Source organism: Marmota marmota, unplaced genomic scaffold (assembly GCF_001458135.2).
Source record: "Marmota marmota marmota unplaced genomic scaffold, marMar, whole genome shotgun sequence".
Classification (NCBI taxonomy): Eukaryota; Metazoa; Chordata; class Mammalia; order Rodentia; family Sciuridae; genus Marmota; species Marmota marmota.
The window spans coordinates 24,427,943-24,449,610 of record NW_026000037.1 but is presented as its reverse complement, the minus strand read 5'-3'; the positions used below and the strand labels follow the sequence as shown (position 1 = coordinate 24,449,610).

General features: G+C 40.7%; 1 protein-coding gene across 8 annotated transcripts in view; it reads left to right on the top strand.

Moving 5' to 3' along the window:
- Arhgef4 (Rho guanine nucleotide exchange factor 4) overlaps window positions 1-21,668 on the top strand; it is a 186,543-nt gene that overhangs the window by 151,970 nt on the left and 12,905 nt on the right. For all 8 annotated transcript variants that reach the window (XM_048812177.1, XM_048812174.1, XM_048812173.1 and 5 more), the window contains one exon: window positions 16,314-16,453. In XM_048812177.1, the coding sequence (XP_048668134.1) occupies window positions 16,314-16,453 (140 nt within the window). The remainder of the gene's footprint in view (window positions 1-16,313; window positions 16,454-21,668) is intronic.

Below are 21,668 nucleotides of genomic sequence, written 5' to 3'. Positions count from 1 at the left end.
AAGGCTCAAAACAGGGAGATCAGCTCAGAGGCTCTGTGCCACTCCGTGGAGGAGGGGGCAGTCATATGACCTGCACCAGTGGTTGGTGGTAGAGGCATGAGATAGGGTCTAGGGTTGTAAATGTTTAAATACTTGTGAAATCTGAACCTGAAAGATTTTTATTTTATTTTCTTGAACAAATTGGTCCAGTCATTAGCACACCTGTTTTTTTGCCAGACAAAATGTAGATCATACAGGCAGTCACAAATCCAGTTGAGCATCCACCTAGTGTGAGTGAGGCTGTGGGTTCAATCCTCAGCACCACGTATAAATAAATAAAATAAAGGTTATTGTGTCCACCTACAACTAAAAAAATATTTTAAAGAAACATGAGATTTGGCTTGATTCTGTATAATAAAGCAAAGGCAGGTTGAAATGGATGTGAACTGCAAAAGAGAGGAATCAAAGATAATTCCAAAAATTTTTGTTCTAAGCAAGTAAAAGAACACAGTTCACAGTTTTTGAGATCACAATGCTATAAACTGAGCAGCTTTGGAGGGAAGTCAGGAGCTTGGCCTGAGATGAGTTAGCCTAACACACATCTCAGCAGAAGAATCTAGCTGGAAGTTGGACTGCAAAATCACCTGGAGTAGCAGGGGCGGGTATTGTTTCATGGTCACCTAGGCTACCCTAATAGCAGACTGCAGGCACGTAATAGTTAAGGGCTTCAGAGCATCCATGGGAAGTCATTACAACAACTGCAAGGCAAAAATGTCCAAATATCCAAACGTAGCTCCAAACCTGACTTTTCCAGACAAAATGTAGATCATACAGGCAGTCACAAATCCTGAAAAATGGGATGCTTTTCACTGTGAACTCATGTATTCCTGCAGCAAGAGCTACAACTCACATGCAATGACTGCAGGGAGGATGATACAAATGAGGTCTACCCATATTTCATTTCCACGTACAGCATGAGAGATGGATACACAAACCAATGTCTTCAAGATGCAGGAAAAAAAATGTTTTGATTCAAGAGACCATAATCAGTATGAAAGGATTCACCTGAGCAGTTACCAGGGACTAATGAAAAATAGGATATATTCAAATATTAAATGCAGAAATGGAAAAACAGTTCAGAGGCAGGAAGCACCAGAGTATCTGTCCATCATAAAAGTGTTTTCAGAAGTCATCTTCTATAGTTTCTATGGGTGCAGTGGCAGATCCCAGCTACTCAGTCCAACCTGTGCAACTTAGCAAGACCCTGACTCTAAAAAATAAAAAGGAAAATAAATAAAAAGGGCTGGGGGAGGGGGTAGCTCAGTGATAGAGCACTCCTGAATTCAATCCCCAGTAACCCACCCACAAAAAAATAGAGTACTATAAAGCAGAGTTACCCCAACACTCTCCAATTTGCAATACAGTTGTCTCTCAGTATCAGCATGGGATTGATTCCAGGACCCCTGTAATACCAAAACTCATTCATGTTCAAATCCTTTAAATAAAATGCTGTAGTATTTGCATATAACCTGCACACATCCTCCTGTATACTCCAAATCATCTTTAGATGGACTTGTAGTACCTGATGTAATGTAAACACTATATAAATAGTTATTTTACCGTTTGCTTAGGGAATCATGACAAGGATGTAATTTTTTTTCCCAAAATGTTTTTCATCTGCATTTGGTTGAATCCATGGAAGCAGAGCCTGTATATTTATTTGTACTTGTTATTTAAAATATGTAAGTATATTTTAGACAGGTTTTTTTTTTATAATAGGCTGTAGAAAGGCTGTATGACTTTTTATTCAAACTGAAGGGAAGTGCAGATCTTCCAAACAAGAGGTCAGCAAGAACTAGTGTTGGATTTAGAGACCAGCTAACATTGATTGCTCTGCTGTGCATGTGAAGACTAAACACTATTTGGAAAGCAACTTCATCTTGAAACTGGTATTGGCAAGGTCAGCCTCCAAGCTGAAAATTCAAAATTGTTTTTTAATTGCTTTTATTTTTTAAATACATGACAGCAGAATGCATCACAATTCTTATTACACATTAGAACACAATTTTTCATATCTGTATATAAAGTGTAGTCACACCAATTCATGTCTTCATACATGTACTTTGGATAATGATATCCATCACATTCAACCATCATTACTAACCCCCTGCCCCCTCCCTTCCCCTCCCACCCCTCTGCCCTATCTAGAGTTCGTCTATTCCTCCCATGCTCCCTCTCCCTATTCCACTTTGAGTCAGTCACCTTATATCAGAGAAAACATTCGCCATTTGTTTTTTGGGGATTGGCTAACTTCACTTAGCATTATCTTCTCCAACTGCATTCATTTACCTGAAAATGCCATGATTTTATTCTCTTTTATTGCTGAGTAATATTCCATTGTGTTTATATGCCACATTTTTTAATCCATTCATCTACTGAAGGGCAATAAGTGTTGGCAAGGATGTGGGGAAAAAGGCACACTCATACACTGCTGGTGGGACTGCAAATTGGTGCAGCCAATATGGAAAGCAGTATGGAGATACCTTGGAAAACTTTGAATGGAACCACCATTTGACCCAGCTATCCCTCTCCTCGGTCTATACCCAAAGAACTTAAAAACAGCATACTACATGACACAGCCATATCAATGTTCATAGCAGCACAATTCTAATAGCTAAACTGTGAAAATTCAAAGTTTTTTATGCATGCTCCTAACTTAGAATGAAGCAGAGTCAACTTTAAGAAATGGAGGTATAAGCTTAGTAGTAGAGCATTTACCTCATATGCCTGAAGTCCTGGGTTCTATCCCCAGCACCTCAAAGGGGGGAAAAAAAGGAACACATAGACACAGTACATCATCCTAGTGCATTTAACAGCATCTTTCTCAAAACCTAATTTGTTTTAAGTATTGGCTCAGCTGTATAATCTACCATGAACAATCATGGTGTTTTATTTGGCATTTAAGTAATTTTGTGATGAAATTATCATTAAAGTAGTTATGACATTGGGCTAGGATTGTGGCTCAGTGGCAGAATGCTTGCCTTACATGTGTGAGGCACTGGGTTTGATCCTCAGCACCACATACAAATAAATAAATATTAAAATTATTATGTTCATCTACAACTAAAAAAATTTTTTTTAAAAAAAGTAGTTATGGCATGATTTATTGTACTGTAAAACATTCAGGTGAAATACTGAAAATGTTCATTAAAGCAAGATGTGACATAATTTAATTATATTATAGAGAGTTGTATTGATTTGGCCAAATGTGTAATTTGGTAAGATATTCCCTTCCTTGGATTTGTATTCCAAAAGTCTGTGATCTAGAATACTGCTTCAGCCTGGTTCTACTCAGTGAAAAAAAATCATAGTCATTACCTGAATTTTGCAGCAGCATAAACTTAGGCACACAGCTGTTCACATCTCTGGCAGACCCTGTTCACTAACAAAATTACCACATGTCAAAAATCATGCTTCAGGGCGGGGATTGTGGCTCAGTGATAGAGCGCTCACCTAGCACGCACGAGGCCCTGGATTCCATCCTCAGTACCACATAAAAATAGATGAATGGAATAAAGGTAATGTGTCCAACTACAACTAAAAAATAAATACTTTAAAAAAAATCATGCTTCACTTACTCTAAAGCATGATGTATTACATTGTGTTAGTTAACTTTTCATTGCTGTGACCAAAATACCTGATAAGAACAATTTAGAGGAAGAATCAATTTATTGGGGCTCATGGTTTTAGAGGTCTCAGTCCATGACTGGCCAACTCCATTGCTCTGGGCCAAAAGTGAGGCAGAACATCATGGCAGAAGAGCATGGTGAATCAGGTATGTACAATAGTAACTGCTCAACTTATGGCAGTCAGGAAGGAGAGAGAGAGAGAGAGAGAGAGAATGCGCACACGCAAGTGAGCACAAGAAGAGCCAGGGACAAGGCCATGCCCCTAGTGACCTACTTTCTTCAGCTGCACCCCACTCGCCAACAGTTACCACCACCTCTGTAGTCTGTTCAAATTATTAATTCATCAAATGGATTAATCCTCTGATGTGGTTACAGCTGTTATAATCTAACATTTCGCTTCTGAACATTTCTGCACTGTTAACACAAATTTTTCTGAGAACATTAAAGATTCAAACTATAACTCGCCTTTCTTAGGTAATTGCTCTTTGAAGTAGTTGGGACTATAGCCTCTTTTATACACGAAGACCTGCACTTTGATTTCCCAGGGACTTCATGCTTTTAATAATGTGGCACCACATCACCAAACAAGCAGGTGCACAGGGATAAGCATGAGAGGGAAGGTCAGGGGAAACAAACCAGGACAGCTAGAGACCCTCAAAGCAGGAGGGAGGCTGAGGCCATGTGAGTATTTGGATGAGGGAGTTGGCCCACAAGGACTGGGCAGCCTAGGACAGTTTTCATCCTGTTTTTGCTGCTGATTGTCTGAGAGACTTTATCATATGAGCCTTAGGGCCCTTATCCATGTTCTGGGCCTACTAACATCTCCTTCTCAGGTAGGCTTGAATCAGGTATGTGCAATAGTAATATTGTAAATTCTCAGGAAAAATATCTTCCTCCCACCACTGAGACAACTGGGAGACAAGCAAGGCTGAGCAAAGCTCAAAGCCTCAAGTCAAGCCTTGAGGTATGGAGGGATTCCACTTTGGTGATATGGAGACCATAGAATTTTAGTTGACAAATGACCAAAGCTCTCAAAAGCTTACATAGGCAAAACTTTTGAGCAACCAAAATCAAAAATCTTGAGCTACATGTAGTATGGAATCTTGGATGGGATCCTGGAACAAAAAAAAAAAAAAAAGAGAGAACATTGGACATCAGTTAATAATTATTTGTCAGTATCCACTCATTCATTGTGACAAATGTACCATACTGATGTCAGAACTTAATAATATGGGAAACAGGGTACAGGGTATATGGACATTGTGCTGTCTTGCTGCATTGTTCTGTAAATCTAAAATTGTCCTAAAAATAAAATCCATTAGTAAAAAAAACACACCAAACACTGGAAAGGATTTAGATAGAGCAGAAGGGGCATGCGAACTCATCAGCGAAGACCCCAGGGCCAACAAGAGCAAGTGAGGAGAGGCTAGTCCTAAGGATGGACTGGCATTGAGGACGGTGTGGGTAGGCCCCACAACACAGGACACCCTCTCCCTCCTTTCTGGGGACTCACTGCTCGCTTTAGGACCAGGCTGTAAGGGCTCAGAGCTGGAGGTTGGTGCTGTGTTGGGTTCCAGCTGGAGGTATGAATGGATGATTGGCCGCTGCCTGGGCTGCCTGTTCCTCTAGCAGTAAGCACAAGCTTTCGTCAGATGTGACTGTTGGATTCACCATCAGCAGTCCTGCTTTCAGAAGACAAACTGTGTAAACCATCTATCCATAACAGTCCAGAGTTCTGGCTGGCCCTCGACATTTGGTTCCTTGTGAGCTGTGTAATTTGAGGGAAGGAGCTTTACCTCTCTGGGGCCCAGCTTCCTCATCTGTAGAATATGCATGTCATTTCATCCTCTGCTCCCATCAAAAACGTGTAGTGAGAAGTCCATGCAATGGCCCATCCTGAAAATGGACCCTAATTCTACAGCTCAAAACTGCCCTCACCTGCACTATCATGACTCACTCCAAAGTCTCCCATTTGGCAATCCTTGGTGGAGATCCAGAGAATTTGCATCTCTAACCTGTTCCCAAATGCTACTGGTCTAGGGACCACACTTTGAGAGCCACTGACTTCCAGCTATAGGTCAGCGCAGGAAAGAATGAGGAACTGAGGAGATTCCCAAGGGATTGTATAACTTCATGGACAGAACTGCCCACCTTCTCTTATGAATGTTAATAGAATTGTTTAGCTGCTGTTATTCAGGGGTAAAGGCATCCCCACTGATTTTTTTTTTTACTAGAATCCAGAATTCATGTCTGTGCTACTGTCTGAACATTGTTAGAATTTCAGAATAGATCAGAGACAGCCAACCTGTCTTCCTACAAAAGAATTAAAAATCCAGTATCAAGACTGACTTTTGCATTGACCAGACCACGTGGTGTTCACTAATTTATTCACCTGCAAGTACTGTGGAGCCCATGGTAATTCTTTTTAATGCCTTCTTGTAAGTTAGCTGTGTGTGAACCTCCAAAGAAGTGCATTTGTATGAAAGGAGCTTGAGGAGTCTTGGCAGACAGGTGGCTTCCGTCCTGGGGTTCTTCACCCACTGCCACCTCCACTTCATGTGTGCCTCCTCTTCCCCGCACCACTTATGCAAGTCGTGAGACTCTCAGGAAACACCTCCTGGATTCCACACCCTCTGCTGGAGGCTGGAGAGAAGATGACAAGTAAGAGTACAGGGAATTTCATGTTGAAATTGGCTTTTAAGGTTTGCTTAGATGAGCAATCATTTTGTAAGTTGCTGAGTCCCCACTTGAGAATGGATAAGTAAAAGACTGAGAAAAGTAGTGACTTTTAGAAGAAATCAGTTTTATTTCCCCAGAGAGGCCATTGCTTTTAAAATACCCCCAAAGATTATGTGCATGTACACACGTGGCATAATGAATCCCACTCTTCTATGTGATTATAACGTGCCAATGATAAATAAATTTAAAAAAAATAAATACCCCAGAGAAGTAAGTAAGGGCGGGGGACCAGATCTCTTTAATATTTACAAGTTAAATTGTATAATGTCTGGGATTGCATTAAAATAGTGGAATATTTTAAAAATCAAATAGGATCTGAATATGGAGAGATACTTTATGTTAATGAATTAGAGAAATCAACAGGGTAAAGATTAGTCAGCTGTCTCCTAATTAATACACAGTTTTAATTTTTGTCAAAATCCCAGCAAGATATTTTGTTAGTATACACAAAATTATTCTAAAATTCATATAGAAAGGCAAAAAAAATGTATATATATATATATGAATAGCTAAAAGAAGGCTGATTAAGTACCCCTAGGTTCAATTCCTGGTACAAAAAAAAAATAGCTAAAACAATTCTGAAAAAGAGAAATGAAATAGGAGAAATCACTCTATCAAATGTCAATCATTACTACATGCTCCCAGAAAACACGACTGGAATGAAGGATAAACACAGAGATCAATGGGACAGAATAGAAAATCCGGAAATGGCATGATATAGTTGAAAGCACCTGGAAGGGAATTCAAAAAGAAAAAATGGAGGCAAACCTCATGGACCAGCAATGTTTTATTCAGCACCAGAGGGACACATCTTCAGGAGCAAAATGGCCTTGGGCCACCAGGAGAGTCTGGGTTTTAGATGCAGCCTTAGCAGAGCCAGGCCATGGGAGGAGTTAATTGCTTTTGGCTGGCAGGGGGCAGGGCCAGGTCATGGGAGGAGTTTTGGTGGTGGGATCATTTAGGGTAGGGTGGGAGGACAGGTAGGTAACCATAATCCTTCACCCCACACCACCTGATAATCTCTAGTATTTTCTCTTGCTAAGAATTTGCCTATTCTAGATAACCTCATATAAACAGTCCTTTTGTATCTTATTTTACTTAGCATAAAATTTTCAAGGTTCATTCCTGTTGCAGTTTGTACCAGAATGTCACTCATTTTTATAGCAGTATGATATTCCATTGTGGGGCTGGGGTTATGGCTCAGCAGTAGAGTGCTCCCCTAGCACGTGCAAGGCCCTGGGTTCGATCCTCAGCACCACATAAAAATAAATAAGTAAAATTAAAAACAATATTCCATTGTATGTATATACTACATCTTCCTTATCCTTTCGACTATTAATGGACACTAGAGTTGTTTCCACCTTTTGGCTATTGTGAAAAAAGCTGCTCCAGCTATTGTTATAGAGATATCTGTTTGAGTCCCTGATGTCAGTTTTTGGAGATATATAATGTTATGGTTTGGATATGAGGTGTCACTGCAGAAGACTCATGTGAGAGAGTGCAGGAATGGTTAGAATGACGTTGTTAGATTATGAAAGCTTCAGTCTCATCAATGGCTTAATCTATTTGATAGATTAATGATTTGAAAGAACTGCTTAGTAACCATAGGCAGGTGGGGTGTGGCTGAAGGTGTCCCTGGTTCCTCCTGTGTGTGTGCATGTGTCCTCTCTCTCCCCTGACTCCCCCTCCCTCCCTCCCTCCCTCCCTCCGTGTCTCTCTCTCTCTCCCTCTCCCCCAGCTCCCTCCCCTCCCCCTGTCATGCCCTTCCACCACGTTCTGCCTCCCCTTTAGGTCCAGAGCAATGAAGTCAGCTAACCATGGATTGAAACCTCTGAAACCATGATCCAAACAAACTTCTCCTCCTCTGAGTTATTCTTGTCAGATATTTTGGTCACAGCGACAAAAATCTGACCTAACATGTATACCTAGGAGTGGATATCCTGAATCATATGGTAATTTTATGTTGTGCTTTTTGAGAAACTGCCAAACTGTCTTCCACAGCAACTATACGATTTTATATTCCCATCAGCAGTGCATAGGGTTCCAGTTTCTCACATCCTCCTCAACATTTGTTATTTTCAATCCTTTGTTGTTGATATGACAACCACCCTAAAGATGTGAAGTGGCATCTCCTTGTGGTTTGAATTTACACTTCCCAATGATTAGCAATGTTGAGCATTCTTTTTCGTGCTATTCATATTTATATGGCTGTTTGCATATCTTCTTTAGAAAAATATTTGTTCAACTCCACTGCTCATTTTTATTTTTAATTATTATTATAATTATACAGTGTGATATATTGTAGAGTATGATAATTCGGTGAATATATACAATGTGTAATGATAGAATCAGGATAGTTCACTCTTTCTTGTTTATTCACTTATTTATTTTGTACTGGGATTGAACCCAGGAGCTCTCTACCACTGAGCTACATCCTCAAGCCCCTTTTTTTGAATTTTGAGACAGGGTCTCATACTTGTCATCCTCCTGTCTCAGCATCCTGAGTGGTTGGGATTACAGATATGCAGCACTGTATGTGGCTTGCTTATTTTTTAATTTTTTTGGGGGGGGGTGGGGGGCATTGCAGATTGTGTCCTTTTTTTTAGTTAAGTAAGTTCTTTATATATTCTGGATATTAATCTTTTATCAGATGCATCATTTGCAAGTATTTTCTCTCATTCATTGAGTTATGTTTTCCTCTTTTGATGCACAAAAGTTTTAAATTTTAATGTAGTACAATTTATTGTTTTTTTGTTTTTTTTTTGGTTGCCTGTGCTTGTGATGTCATATACAAGAAATCATTTTCAATTACAATGTATCAAGGTTTCCCCTAGTATTTCTTCTGAGGATTTTATAGTTTTAGCTCTTATGTTTAGGTTTTTGTCCATTTTGAGTTAATTTTTACATGTGTCAGAGGCCAAGTTCATTCCTTTTGCATTTGGATATCCAGTTTCCCAACACTATTAGTGAAAAAGATACTTTTCCTTCACTGAATGTCATGGCACCTTTGTTGAAATCAATTAATTATACAGGGAGAGTTTATTTCTAGTTTCTTCATCATTTTTCATTGGATTGTATATCTATCCTTATGCCGGTACATTCCAGCAGTTTGTAGTAGGCTTTGAAATCCAAAAATTTGGGTCCTCCAATTTTGTTCTTCGTTTTTCAAGGTAATTTTGACTATTCAGTGTCACTTCAGATTGCATGTGAATTTTAGGATAAGCTTTTTTATTTGTATAAACACACTATTGGGATTTTGATGGGAATGCACTTAATCTGATAGTACTGTCATCTTTAAAATATTAAATCTTTTATTCATAAACATGGTATGTCTTTCCATTTATTTAAGTTTTCTTTCATTTCTTCCAATGATGTTTTGCAGTTGTCAGTGTACAAATATTTTGCCTCCTTGGTTAAATTTATTCCTAAGTATTTGCTACTACAGTGGATTTTTTAAAAATTTGTTTTATGTTGTGCATTACAGATATACAGAAATAAAACTGGGTTTTGCATGTTAATTTATATTCTTTAACTTTGCTGAATTTTATTTATCAGATATAACTATTTATTGTGGACTCCTTAGACTTTTCCATATATAAGATCATATCACCTGCAAGCACAGATAGCTTTCTTTATTTTTCAACATGAATGCTTTTTTTTGGGGGGGGGGGGTACCAGGAATTGAACTCAGGCCATTTGACCACTAAGCCACATCCCCAGCCCTATTTTGTATTTTATTTACCGACAGGGTCTCAGAATTGCTTAGAGCCTTGCTTTTGCTGAGCCTAGCTTTGAACTCGCGATCCTCCTGCCTCAGCCTCCCAAGCCTCTGGGATTACACGCATGTGCCACCATGCCCGGCCGTGGATGCGTTTTGTTTCTTCTTGCTTATTTATTCTTACTAGGACATCTATCTGTTCAATATAGAAGTGGAAAAGTGAGCATCTTTGTCTTGTTCCCGATCTCAAGGAAAAGAATAATTTCAGTCTTTCACCATTTAATATGATATTGACTAATAAGTTTTTCATATATGCTCTTTATCACATGAAGGACCTTCCCTTCTATTACTAATTTACTGGGTCTTTATAAAAGGAAAAGATGTTGTGTCTTGTCGGGGTTTTTTTCAGTATCAGTTGAGGTAGCCATATATTTCTTTCCTCCAGTATATTAATGTGGTATATTATACTTGTTCATTTTGATATGTTGAAACATCCTTGCATTCCAGAAATAATTCCAACTTGGTCATAATACATAATCCTTCCAATATGCTGTTGAATTCAATTTACTAATATTTTTGAGAATCTTTGCATCTATATTCATAAAGGGTAATTGTTAGTCTAAATTTTTTTTTCTTGTAGTGTCTTTGATTTTGTTATCAGAATTTTCTGTAATGAGTTAGGAAGTATTCCTTCCTCTTCAGATTTTTGAAGAATCTGAGAAGAATTGGTATCAATTATTCTTTGGTAGGATTCACTATCAGATGGTAGTAGCTATCTGGTCCTGGACTTTGCTTTGTTTGGAGGTTTTGATTACTTACTGACTATGGGCCTATTCAGATTTTTTTTATATCTTCTTGAGTCAGTTTTGGTAAATCATATGTTTCTAGAAATCTTCCGTTCATCTAGTTTATCTCATTTGTTGGTATTCTTTTATAAGCATTTCAATTTCCTGTCAATTGGCAGCAATGTCCCACTTTGCCAGTTAATTTTCTACAAAGGTACAAAAGCCATTCAGTGCAAAAAAAAAAAAAAAAANTGAAAAGATATTTCACCAAAGAGTTGATATGGTAAATAACCATATGAAAAGATGATGAACATCACCAGCTTTTTAGGAGGTGAAAACTGAAACCATGATCTGATATCACTACACATCCATCAGAATGTCTAATATATAAAATAATGACCATACCAAATCCTGGTACAGTTTCAAAGAAACTGTCTCTCATACATTGCTGGTTAGAATGTAAAACGGTACAGTCTGGAAAAATGATTTTACTTCTTAAAAGCTAAGTATTCACTACCATAGGACCCAGCAATTCACTCCTGGGCATTTATCACAGATAAATGAAAACTTATGTTCACACAAAACCCTGCACATGAATATGCATAGCATCTATATTCATAATAGCCAATAATTAGAAATGACCGACCAATCTATCCTTAAACAGGTGAATGGTTAAACTGTGATATATCATGAAATACTAATCAGCAATAAATGAAACTATAATACAACAAGTTGAATGGATATCAAGGGAAGTGACTGAGTGATAAAGGCCAACCTCAAAAGCTTACATACAGGCGAGTGTCGTGGCGCATACCTGTAATCCCAACAGCTCAGGAGGCTGAGGCAGGAGGATCTCGAGTTCAAAGCCAGCCTCAGCAATGGTGAGGTGCTTAGCAACTGAGTGAGACCCTGTCTCTAAATAAAATACAAAATAGGGCTGGGAGGTGTCTCAGTGGTCGAGTGTCTGTGAGTTCAATCCCTGGTACCAAAAAATAAAAAATGTATATATAGGTTGCTCTGATGGATACACACATCCAGATAGTTGATAAAATGACATAGGACTTTACACACACATTTCCCCAGAGTCCTTTTCTTGGCTGTGATATTGTACTTGACTTACATGCAATATCCATTGGGGGAAACTGAGTAAAGGATACATAGAATCTCTCTGTACTAGTTGTACTACCTTATAACCCAAAATCTTTATTTCAAGTAAAGTTTTTAAACACCCTAGAAGAGATTACATGGCACTTTGACAATCTTTGATAGATTGCTGTTTTAGATGTGTCTAAGATTACGTGTTTTTTTTAAAAAAAAACAGAGAGAATATTTCTCTCTTAGAAACATATACTTTAGTGTTTACAGATGGAATCATGTCATGTCTTGAATGTGCTTTAAAAAATCATCCAGTGGGGGGAAAAATCATCCAGTGGGGAGGACAATTAGATGATGAAACAAAATTCATGTTGAGAATTGTTGAAATTGGACACTGGTTATACAAGATTCCTTGTACTGTTTTTCTCCCTTTGTATATAGTAGAAGCATTCCATAACGAAACAACTTTAAAACATAAATGAAATAAAAATTATGGGGGTGGACTTGGTACTTTTGACTGTGTACAAGGTCAGGAGCAAGGTCCTTGACTTCTTCTTGCAAACTGAGCTCAGCCACAGCTGCCAGGCTAGAGAAAGAGGGCTTCCCGGGTACCCTTTCACCATACTTTTGTCCATATGCAGCTACATGCATGAAGCTTCAGTGTTCTTGGCATTAGCTCTGCCAGGCCACTCGTGCTCTAGCTTTCCATTTGTTCTTGCATCCACACATCCATCTTTCCTAAGGGGACTGGGGATTGAGCTCAGGGACACTGTACTATGGACCTACATTCCCCTTTTATTTTGAGACAGGGATGCTTTACCACTGAGCTACAGCCAGTAGCTCATTTCATTTTTTTATTTTGAGTCTTGTTAAGTTGCTTAGGGCCTCATTAAGTTGCCCATGTTGGCCTGGAATTTACAATCCTCCTGCCTCAGCTTTCCCAGTCACTGGGATAATAGGCAAATGCCATCATGTCCAGTCTCGTCTCTCCATTTTTTAATTCCTATGATTCCTATATTTAGTCTCTATCTAGCCACCATCCTTCCATCTGTTCACTTTTTTATTTATCTAACATTGACTGAATATCAACATCAGGGAAAAGGGCATGGCTACTGCCTTCAAATAATTCACAATCTAGGTGGGGAGAGAAGCTAACACAATGCAGAAAAAAGTAAATTAGAGGCAGCATTAGTTCCTGGAGGAAGGGATCAGATAAGGCTTGCACAAGGGAGCAAATATGTCAGAAGACAGTCTTAATACTGTCACCTTTGTTGGGCCCATGTAAATAATCCAGGATAATCTCCCTATTTCAAGGTCAGCTGATAGTGCCGTAATTCCATCTGAAACCTTAATTCCTTGTTGTCACGTAACATAACATAGTCACAGGCTCCGAATAAGATATTTTTCATATTGTAGAGAGCATTATTCTGCCTACCACAAGAACAGAGCCCAGATACAGACCCATCCACATGAAACATGATTTAAAACAAGAACAGAAATAGATTCGTTGGAAAGGTTCACCTATTTGGCAAATGGTGCAGAGACTATTAATTATTCTTACAGAAAAAAAATGAAATCGGATTCCTACCTCAGACCATATATAGAAATCATTTGCAGGTAGACTTAAAACTTACATGTAAAAAAAAAAAAACCTACAAAACATGGAAAGATAACATCTGTATGACTTTGAGATAGGGAAAAATTTCCTAAACATACAAAAAATACAAATCACATAGGACATGACTGACAGGTTTGTCTATATCAGAATTTCAGCATTTCAGCTCATCAAAAGTTAAAAAAAAAAAAAAAGGAGACTGACGAAGACAAGCCACAGTTGGGCTCAGTATTGCATGCCTGTAATCCCAGTGACTCTGGAGGCTGAGGCAGGAGAATCACAAGTTCAAGACCAGCCTCAGCAACTTAGCAAGACCCTGTCTTAAAAAGAGCTGCAATGTAGCTCAATGGTAAAGCACCCCTGGTTCAATTCCCAGTATTAATTTAAGGAAATTAAGGGAAAAAAAAAAAAAAAGATAAGCCACAAATCAGGGGAGAATGGTTGTGACACAAAATCCATTTGTTTTTGCATCCCATCCAAAATGGGAGGATATAGATGGAGATATAGATAGATATAGATATAGATATACACATATACATATACATATGTATATATATTAAAGATAGTGCAATGAAAAATGAGTAAAATTCATAGGTGTTTAAACATTAAAGGAAACAAATGACATAAAGTATAGATAAAATGCTCAACTCATTAGTGATCAGAAATGTAAATTAAAACCACAGTAAGATATCACTTCATACCCATTAGTCTCTCAAAAGCTGCTTGATATTGCCCATCCCAAGAGTTGGCCAGGATGTAGAGCAATCTGAATATTAATATTCCACTGCTGAGAGTCTAAGTTGGTACGATAGCTTCAGGAAATTGCTTAAGTTACCCAGGACCCAGAGAAGCCACACCTAGGTGTCTTTACCGTAGAGCATGTATTCACATTAGGTGGGCTGATTTCTCCAAAAGTGAGCAAAAAACAGCTATTTACAATGGCCCGTGGCCCTCAAAAGAACCACATAATGTGAGCAATACACAGTATACCTATGGTATTGATATTTCATGGGAGGCAGGATGGGATTAAGAAAACTGTGTTAAAGGCTCATTAGGGGGCAATAATGAAAACAAGGTTGAGAAACACTGTCCTAGAAAAAGTCCTGGTCATGTGCCCAGGAGGTGTGTAAATGTGTCTAACAGCAGCATCATACACATCAGCAACAACACAGGAAACAACCCATCTTTCCCCAGCAGTACAGCGGATACACAATACATGAAATATTCATAAAACCCAAGCCTGTGCCTCAGTAAATGTGAATCCATCACAGCTACACAGGCAGAGGAGTGAGAAGAGCCAGCCAGGGAATAGCTGATGGATAGTTCCATTTATATAAAGTCAAAACCAGGCAAAATCACTTCTAGATGACCACTACTTACAATACCTAATACAATGTAAATATTATGTAAATAGTTGTTATACTGTTATGTTCAGGGGAAAATGACCAAAAAAAAGTCTGGACATGGTCTGTATAGACACAATTAAAAATATATATTTTCAGTCTGAGGTTGGTTAAAAAAAAAAAAAACAGGCAAAACTCAACAAAAACATGCTAACACAAAGGTGTAGGAGTGATTTTTTTTTTTTTAATTTTTGATATAAGTTCTCCCCAAGTTTCAGAGATTGGCCTTGAATTTGAGTTCCTCCCTCCTCAGCCTCCCCAGTCATTGGGACTACATGTGTGCACCACCTTCAATGGGAATAGTCTGAAAAAGAAAATTTCAAACTATTGGATATCTCTAAAAGAGACAGAAAATGGGATTGGAGTGATGCAAACAGGAGGTAAATTCTAGAATTACAGTGTTAAGCATATCAATAGATGCACCCTTTTAAATTTCAAACTATATTTGCATGTGTTTGCTATATATTTTCTTTGACTAGACACATAAACATATAGATAGGTATTCCTCTATATCCACAGGGGACTGGTTCCAGGACACCCTATGGATACCAAAATCCACTGATGCTCCCAAGTTCTTTGTATAAATGGTGCAGTATTTGCATAGAACTTACACAGAGCTTGCTGTATACTTTTTGTTTGTTTTGGGTGATGAGGATTGGTCCCAGGACCTGGTGCATGGTGAGCTGGACCTACACTTCTAGCACGCCTACATAATCACTTCTAGATGACCACTACTTACAATACCTAATACAATGTAAATATTATGTAAATAGTTGTTAAACTGTTATGTTCAGAAGAAAATGACAAAAAAAAAGTCTGGACATGGTCTGTGTAGACACAATTAAAAATATATATTTTCAGTCTGAGGTTGGTTAAATCCTCTGATGAAGAACCCACACATACAGAGAGCCAACTGTACAACATAACAACATTTGAACACATTTTTCCTAAAGGTCTTCTATGGCGGACATACTGGTAAATGGTTTTTAATTGAGTTCAGCGGGAGGAGCTCTTGAGCACTGACCATGGGGAAACCCCATGTCTCCCTGTCTGCCAGGTTGCTGTGGGTTGAGTGGCAGGTGACTGGCAGCGGTGTGTGATCCAGCCAGTGTGTGCCTTCAACCAGTCCACAGTTCTGCAGTAAGGATGGTTTGAAAAATTAGCTCCTGGACCTTGTCTGTCCTCTCACAAAAGGACCATTGGTCCTAAATCATCTGGCTCCTTTTCTGCATGTCCACCTTCTGCCCTTCAAGCCCACTCCCCTTTGCCAGCTGCTATCTCTGCTTCCAGCCATGCCGGATGGAGTTCTGGACACGACTGTCCGCGCTGAGGAGGCGGGGAGTGAGGAGGACCTGTATGAAGACCTGCACAGCTCTGGCCACCACTACAGCCACCCTGGAGGGGGCGGCGAGCAGCTGGCCATCAACGAGGTAGGGTCAAGACTGTGTGGGTGGAGGGAGGGACAGGGCTGGACCCAAGCTTGGCAGATGTGGGCCTGGCTGCCAGGGCAATTCAACAGACTCCCACAGGCCGGATGAGCACAGTCCTATTCAAACACATGATGTGGCACTGAGTGCACACAGCATGTTATAGCCTGTGGCTCTCACTCTAGGGTGAGGTGTTTAGAGCAGGATGTCCAGACATAGGGCTCCGTTGTTCCCTTCTGGGACCCACAGAGGATCAGAAGAGTAGGCACATGTGAGTGTTCCCGTCCTCCTGACACTGCTCTCCTAGGAGAAGGAAGCCTTTTGCAAATATGTCCTGGTGGGTGGAGCACTGCCTGACAGAAGCAGTCAGGGGCCCCCAGTCACTCCAGCCCCCACCCTCCAACAAGCCATTAGCATAGGAAGACTGGGGTCAAGGCAGGGAAAACTGATTTCTTACCTGTGGACACCAAGAGCTCCAAGTATTGCTGTTGCTATGACAACTATGTGCCCCTGTTCTTACCTAAGCCGAAGAAATTAGTGAGAAACCTCATCTGAGCAGAACTGGTTCCCATCCCTAGTTCTCTTTTTGCATTCTCCAAAAAAAAAGAGACATTTAAAAATATTTTTAATTTTTGTTTGGTGTACATAATAATTGTACATGGGGCACAGTATGACATTTCAATAAATGCATACAATGTGTAATGATCAGATCAAGAAAACTGGCATATCCATCACCTCAAACATTAATCATTTCTTTGTGTTGGAAGCAATAAAAATCCTCTCTAGTAGCTATTTTGAACTATTCTTAATTGTTGTTAAGCAGCATTATCTTGCTATGCTGTACAAGACTAGAAATGATTCATCCTGTCCAGCTGCACCACAGCATCCATTAACCATCCTTTCTTAGCAAAGAGAAACTTTGAAACTTTGATTCTCCTCTTTTTTCTCACTTGTGCTCCTGTTTTCTTGCCCTCTTTTATCTAAAAGTGGAGTGGGTGGTGGAACATAATGGTAGTTAACCAAACGTTCAGCACAAGCACATGCCCCTAGCAACACCATGTTCCCTTGGCTGTAGATTCTGTTGTGTTTCTGCTTTATTAGAACCAGAATCTTGCAGCACTTCAATTTTTCCTCAGAAAAGGATCCATTTACAATTGTCCTTTTACATTTCTTGAATGAACGGTCTGGTGGGCTTCTCAGAAACCAGTGCAGAGTGCAGTGCCCCCAGTGTCCCCATGACTAAATAATAAATGGTGATGAACTCTTCTTAGAAGCCTGGCTCTAGATAATGATTTTTTTTATCTTTTGGCAGTATTGGGAATGGAACCCAGGGCCCCAAATGTGTGAGGTAAATGCTCTATCACTGAGCTACATCTCCAGCCCCTCTGGAAAATGATTTAAAATTGTTCATCAAATATCCATGAAGCATAGAACATAAACGTGCTAATAAAACCTATCTCTCTTTTATTTTTTCTTGCTGCTGGGGATTGGAGCCAGAGCCTAAGGCATGCAAATATATGCTCTACCACCGAGCTATACCTCCAGCTTCCAACCATTCCTTTTAATTGCCTCTTATGAGCTATTTTGGGTGGAAGCTGTTCTGAAGTCACATCTTCATTGTAAGCAGAATTCACAGATGATGGTTGTGCTTTGCCTTGAAAATGCAAGTTGCCTGCCACAGTATCAGGCTCATTCCTAGGAGGGGAAGCCCCTGAGTTGGAGCCTGTCACATGTGAGTGTGCAAAGGACTGAGCATCAGTTCACTTGGCTATAAAACAGAATGATCACGGAGCTGCGTGAGGACTAACTGGAATAATGAATCTAATGAACTTGACCTAGCTCATGGCAGGGCCTCAATACAAGTCTCCAGGGAAAGGATAGGAGGAAGAAATGGTAACCAAAAGCAATGAAAAAGTGATCCCAAAGAAGTGGAGTTATTTGACTGGCCTTCAGTATTACACTGGTTGAGTTCCCATGTCTGGGTCTCATTCTTGGTGGTAAAATTTTGAACTGTCACATCTTGTTACTAGTGAGGAGGTACTTTTGGGGGGCCCTCCGGTCCTTGACAAATCATTTATTCTAAGATGCTTTGACCAAGAAAGACCAAGAGCTGGAACTGCTCTAAAAGAATATATAGTCTTTGGCAGAGAGGCACCTTAAGGAGGGAAATGCAAGCAGTGTAGATAGGAATTTTATAAGTGGCTGTTGCATTGCTTAACGAATTTGTTTTCCTGTTTGGCTCAAGGTCTTTCTTGGTGTTGGAGGTTCCTGGGTATACATTATGTTTAGAATAACCAGTACTTCCTAGGGTACTGTCCTCCTGGACTCTGGCCATTTCCTGAAGGGGAAGAAATGTTACAACCCAGAGGAAACAACAGCTGGACTGAGGGACCCCTCTGACCGACCCAGCAGGTTGTGCAGGGCCCTGAAAGAGAGCAGAGGAAAGCAGGCCGGCTATGGAGGCCATCTCCTTGGTGCACAAGAGAACCTGCAGCCAATCAGCCCTATGTCATCATGACATGGATGTCGTGCTTGTGCTTACTGCAGGGATATAGGAGATTTCACTGGGCCAGGTAGTGTTGGCCACAGTCCTCTGAAGGCATGAAACAGACTCTCGTCAGAAACTCTTTGAAAGGATATAAACAGTGATTGTCTGATGAGAGGCCAGGGGAGTTGTGTAAGGTGCACTTAGGCACTTGCTGCTGACCCTGCAAGCTCCAAAACAAAGCTTGGCTTGGGGTTAATGAGTCTCACACTTGGAAATTTTTGAGGCAACTGGTGTCAGAGAAAAGTCCAGACTCAGTAATATTTGGTTTGCTCTAAAATTACATATTTATTTACTTGTATTTTTTAAGAATACATGGGTGTCTTGTTCCAAATTGTGGCAATTTCTTATTCATATTGGCCTTAGAAGAGGAAAGCAATTCTTAATTTCCTAAGAAAGGGAAACCTAAGTCATCTGTCCTAGAGAGCGGTAGACAGGGGAGAGCTGAGAGGCAGTCTGCATTCTGGGTATTTAAGGACTGTTATGGGTGTGATGTATATTTGTGCATGTGGTATGCATGTAACATGTGTATGCTGAGTACTTACCGTGTGCCAAACAGTGTCTGCAGCCCTAGGAGGCAGATATACAGAAGGCACAATCCTGCCTGCCAAGAGGTGGCCGTCCAGGAACAGAGCTGTGTGAGGGCATTTATCTTTCTCTGTGTGTGTGCCCTCAGGACACACAGAAGGCCCAGAGTTTTCATTCTGTATTCCTTGCTCATATTTGTGTCTGGCCCTTTATGACTATCCAGATCCTGCAAGATAAATCAATGAATGTAGAAATTGAGTGTCCTCAGCGCCCACAAGTGTTCCTGTCTCCTTTCAGCTTTGTCCCTTCTAGAGCCTTCCCTAGATGTCTGTGGCTTAGCACTAGGCCTGTCCATTTTCCCCTTCCTGCTTCACCCTACTGGGCTGGGCCATCACATCTGCCATAAGACATTCCCTTTCCAAAGCCACCCAGCTGTGGCCCTTCCATGATGTTTGTGGTTCTGGTACATACTGTGATCAGGGGGAGACAGGTGTGGCTCTGGAGTTGTTGGGGAAGGTCTGGACCAACCACCTCACTGCCTGGGAACAGTTGGAGCTTCCTCTAGGCTACATCTCCAAGGGTCATGGAGATGTAGCACATATAGCTACTCCTCACTCCAGGATGCTGGTAGGGGTGGGTACCAACAGGCTGCTTCTGAATCATCCCAGTGAACGAAGATTAAGCCCAAACTAGAAGGTAGACAGACAGACATGCAAGATATATGTTTCATTTAAACAGGGCTTAAAATATAAAAGGGAACACCCATTGTCATGAAGCCAGCACAACAGTAGGTAGTGAGATCATTCCAGTAACTTGGACATTGGGTCACTCGAGGATAGAAGGTATCTCATTATCCTTGTCTTATGGCACTTCATGGAACACATGGGGGATGCTACAGGACCTGGGGCCAGCTTTTGGCCACTCCTCCATGGACTCAGTCTGATCCTCTGGCTCAAAGTATCTCTGTCATTTCCAAGCTCCCTATGACCATTCCATGGCCTGATCTGTATGTCACACACACTCCAGCCCCAGGGAGGTGTCCAATGCCTGTAGGTATCCCAGATACATTTATCCTCACACAACCACCTGGCTCAGGTGTTCCTTAAAAGGGGCAGGAGCACCTTGAAGTCCCTTGGAACTAACACTACCATGTCAGTCCAGGGCCACAAGGCCACCTACTGACCAGCACCTCCAAAATAAGCATTCTTCCCTCTACTGTCATCATGAAGCCACAGGTAAGGCTAAGCCCTTACCTGCATCAGATACCTGTCTCCCCTTCACTTCTACATCTGTCCTGCCACCTCAAGTCCCTGACCAGCAGCCGCAAGGGGATGGGGACATTTTCTTCCGTCTTCAAGCCTTTTTTTTGTTTTAGATGAAATTTACACATTAAAAAAAAGAAGAAGAAGAAAGAAAGAAAGAACAATTCACACCAAAAAAGCTATTGCTGCTATTGTTCCTGCTGCACACTGAACCCTTTAGGACCAAAAGGCTAGGGGCTCCCAGTCAGAGGGGTGGGCCCTGTCAGTCTGGCTTAGAGCAAAGGTCCTTCTACCACATTCCATGTTCCCAGGCTGACCTGCTGTGCATGGACAGAGGCCATGCCCACATTTGGATCTGGACTAACGTATTAAAACAAGCCTTGCTGTGCATGGTACAGTAGGAAGCTGCAGACCCTGCAGGGCTCAGGGCCACAATGGCTTGCAAGTTCTCTGCCCTGCTGTGCCCAGGAGCCCAAGGATACATAGACTGTGCACAGATTCACAACGAAACATCTCTAAGTCAAGGATTCCAAACCACAACCCATTAAATGGTATGTCCCACAGTTTTTAGAGGAGCACTGGGATTTGGCGGTGCCTGGGGGACTTTTGATGCCCTCTGATTCCCCATAAGTCCTTGAAAGCTTGGGGGAGCAAACTGGCACCCAAGAACTGGGCACGAGCTTCCCTGGAGTCTTCAGAAGGATGAAGGCACACTCTCCTATAAGGGCGTACATGTATACTGACCCACATACACATAGAAACCTGAACACAGACAATCACCCATATGTGAAAACACAGCCTCTCCACCATTTCATCTGTGTGCCTTCCCCTTGCTCTTGGGAGGGACTCTTCCTATCCCAGAGTCAGCGCACTGAGTTTGGTG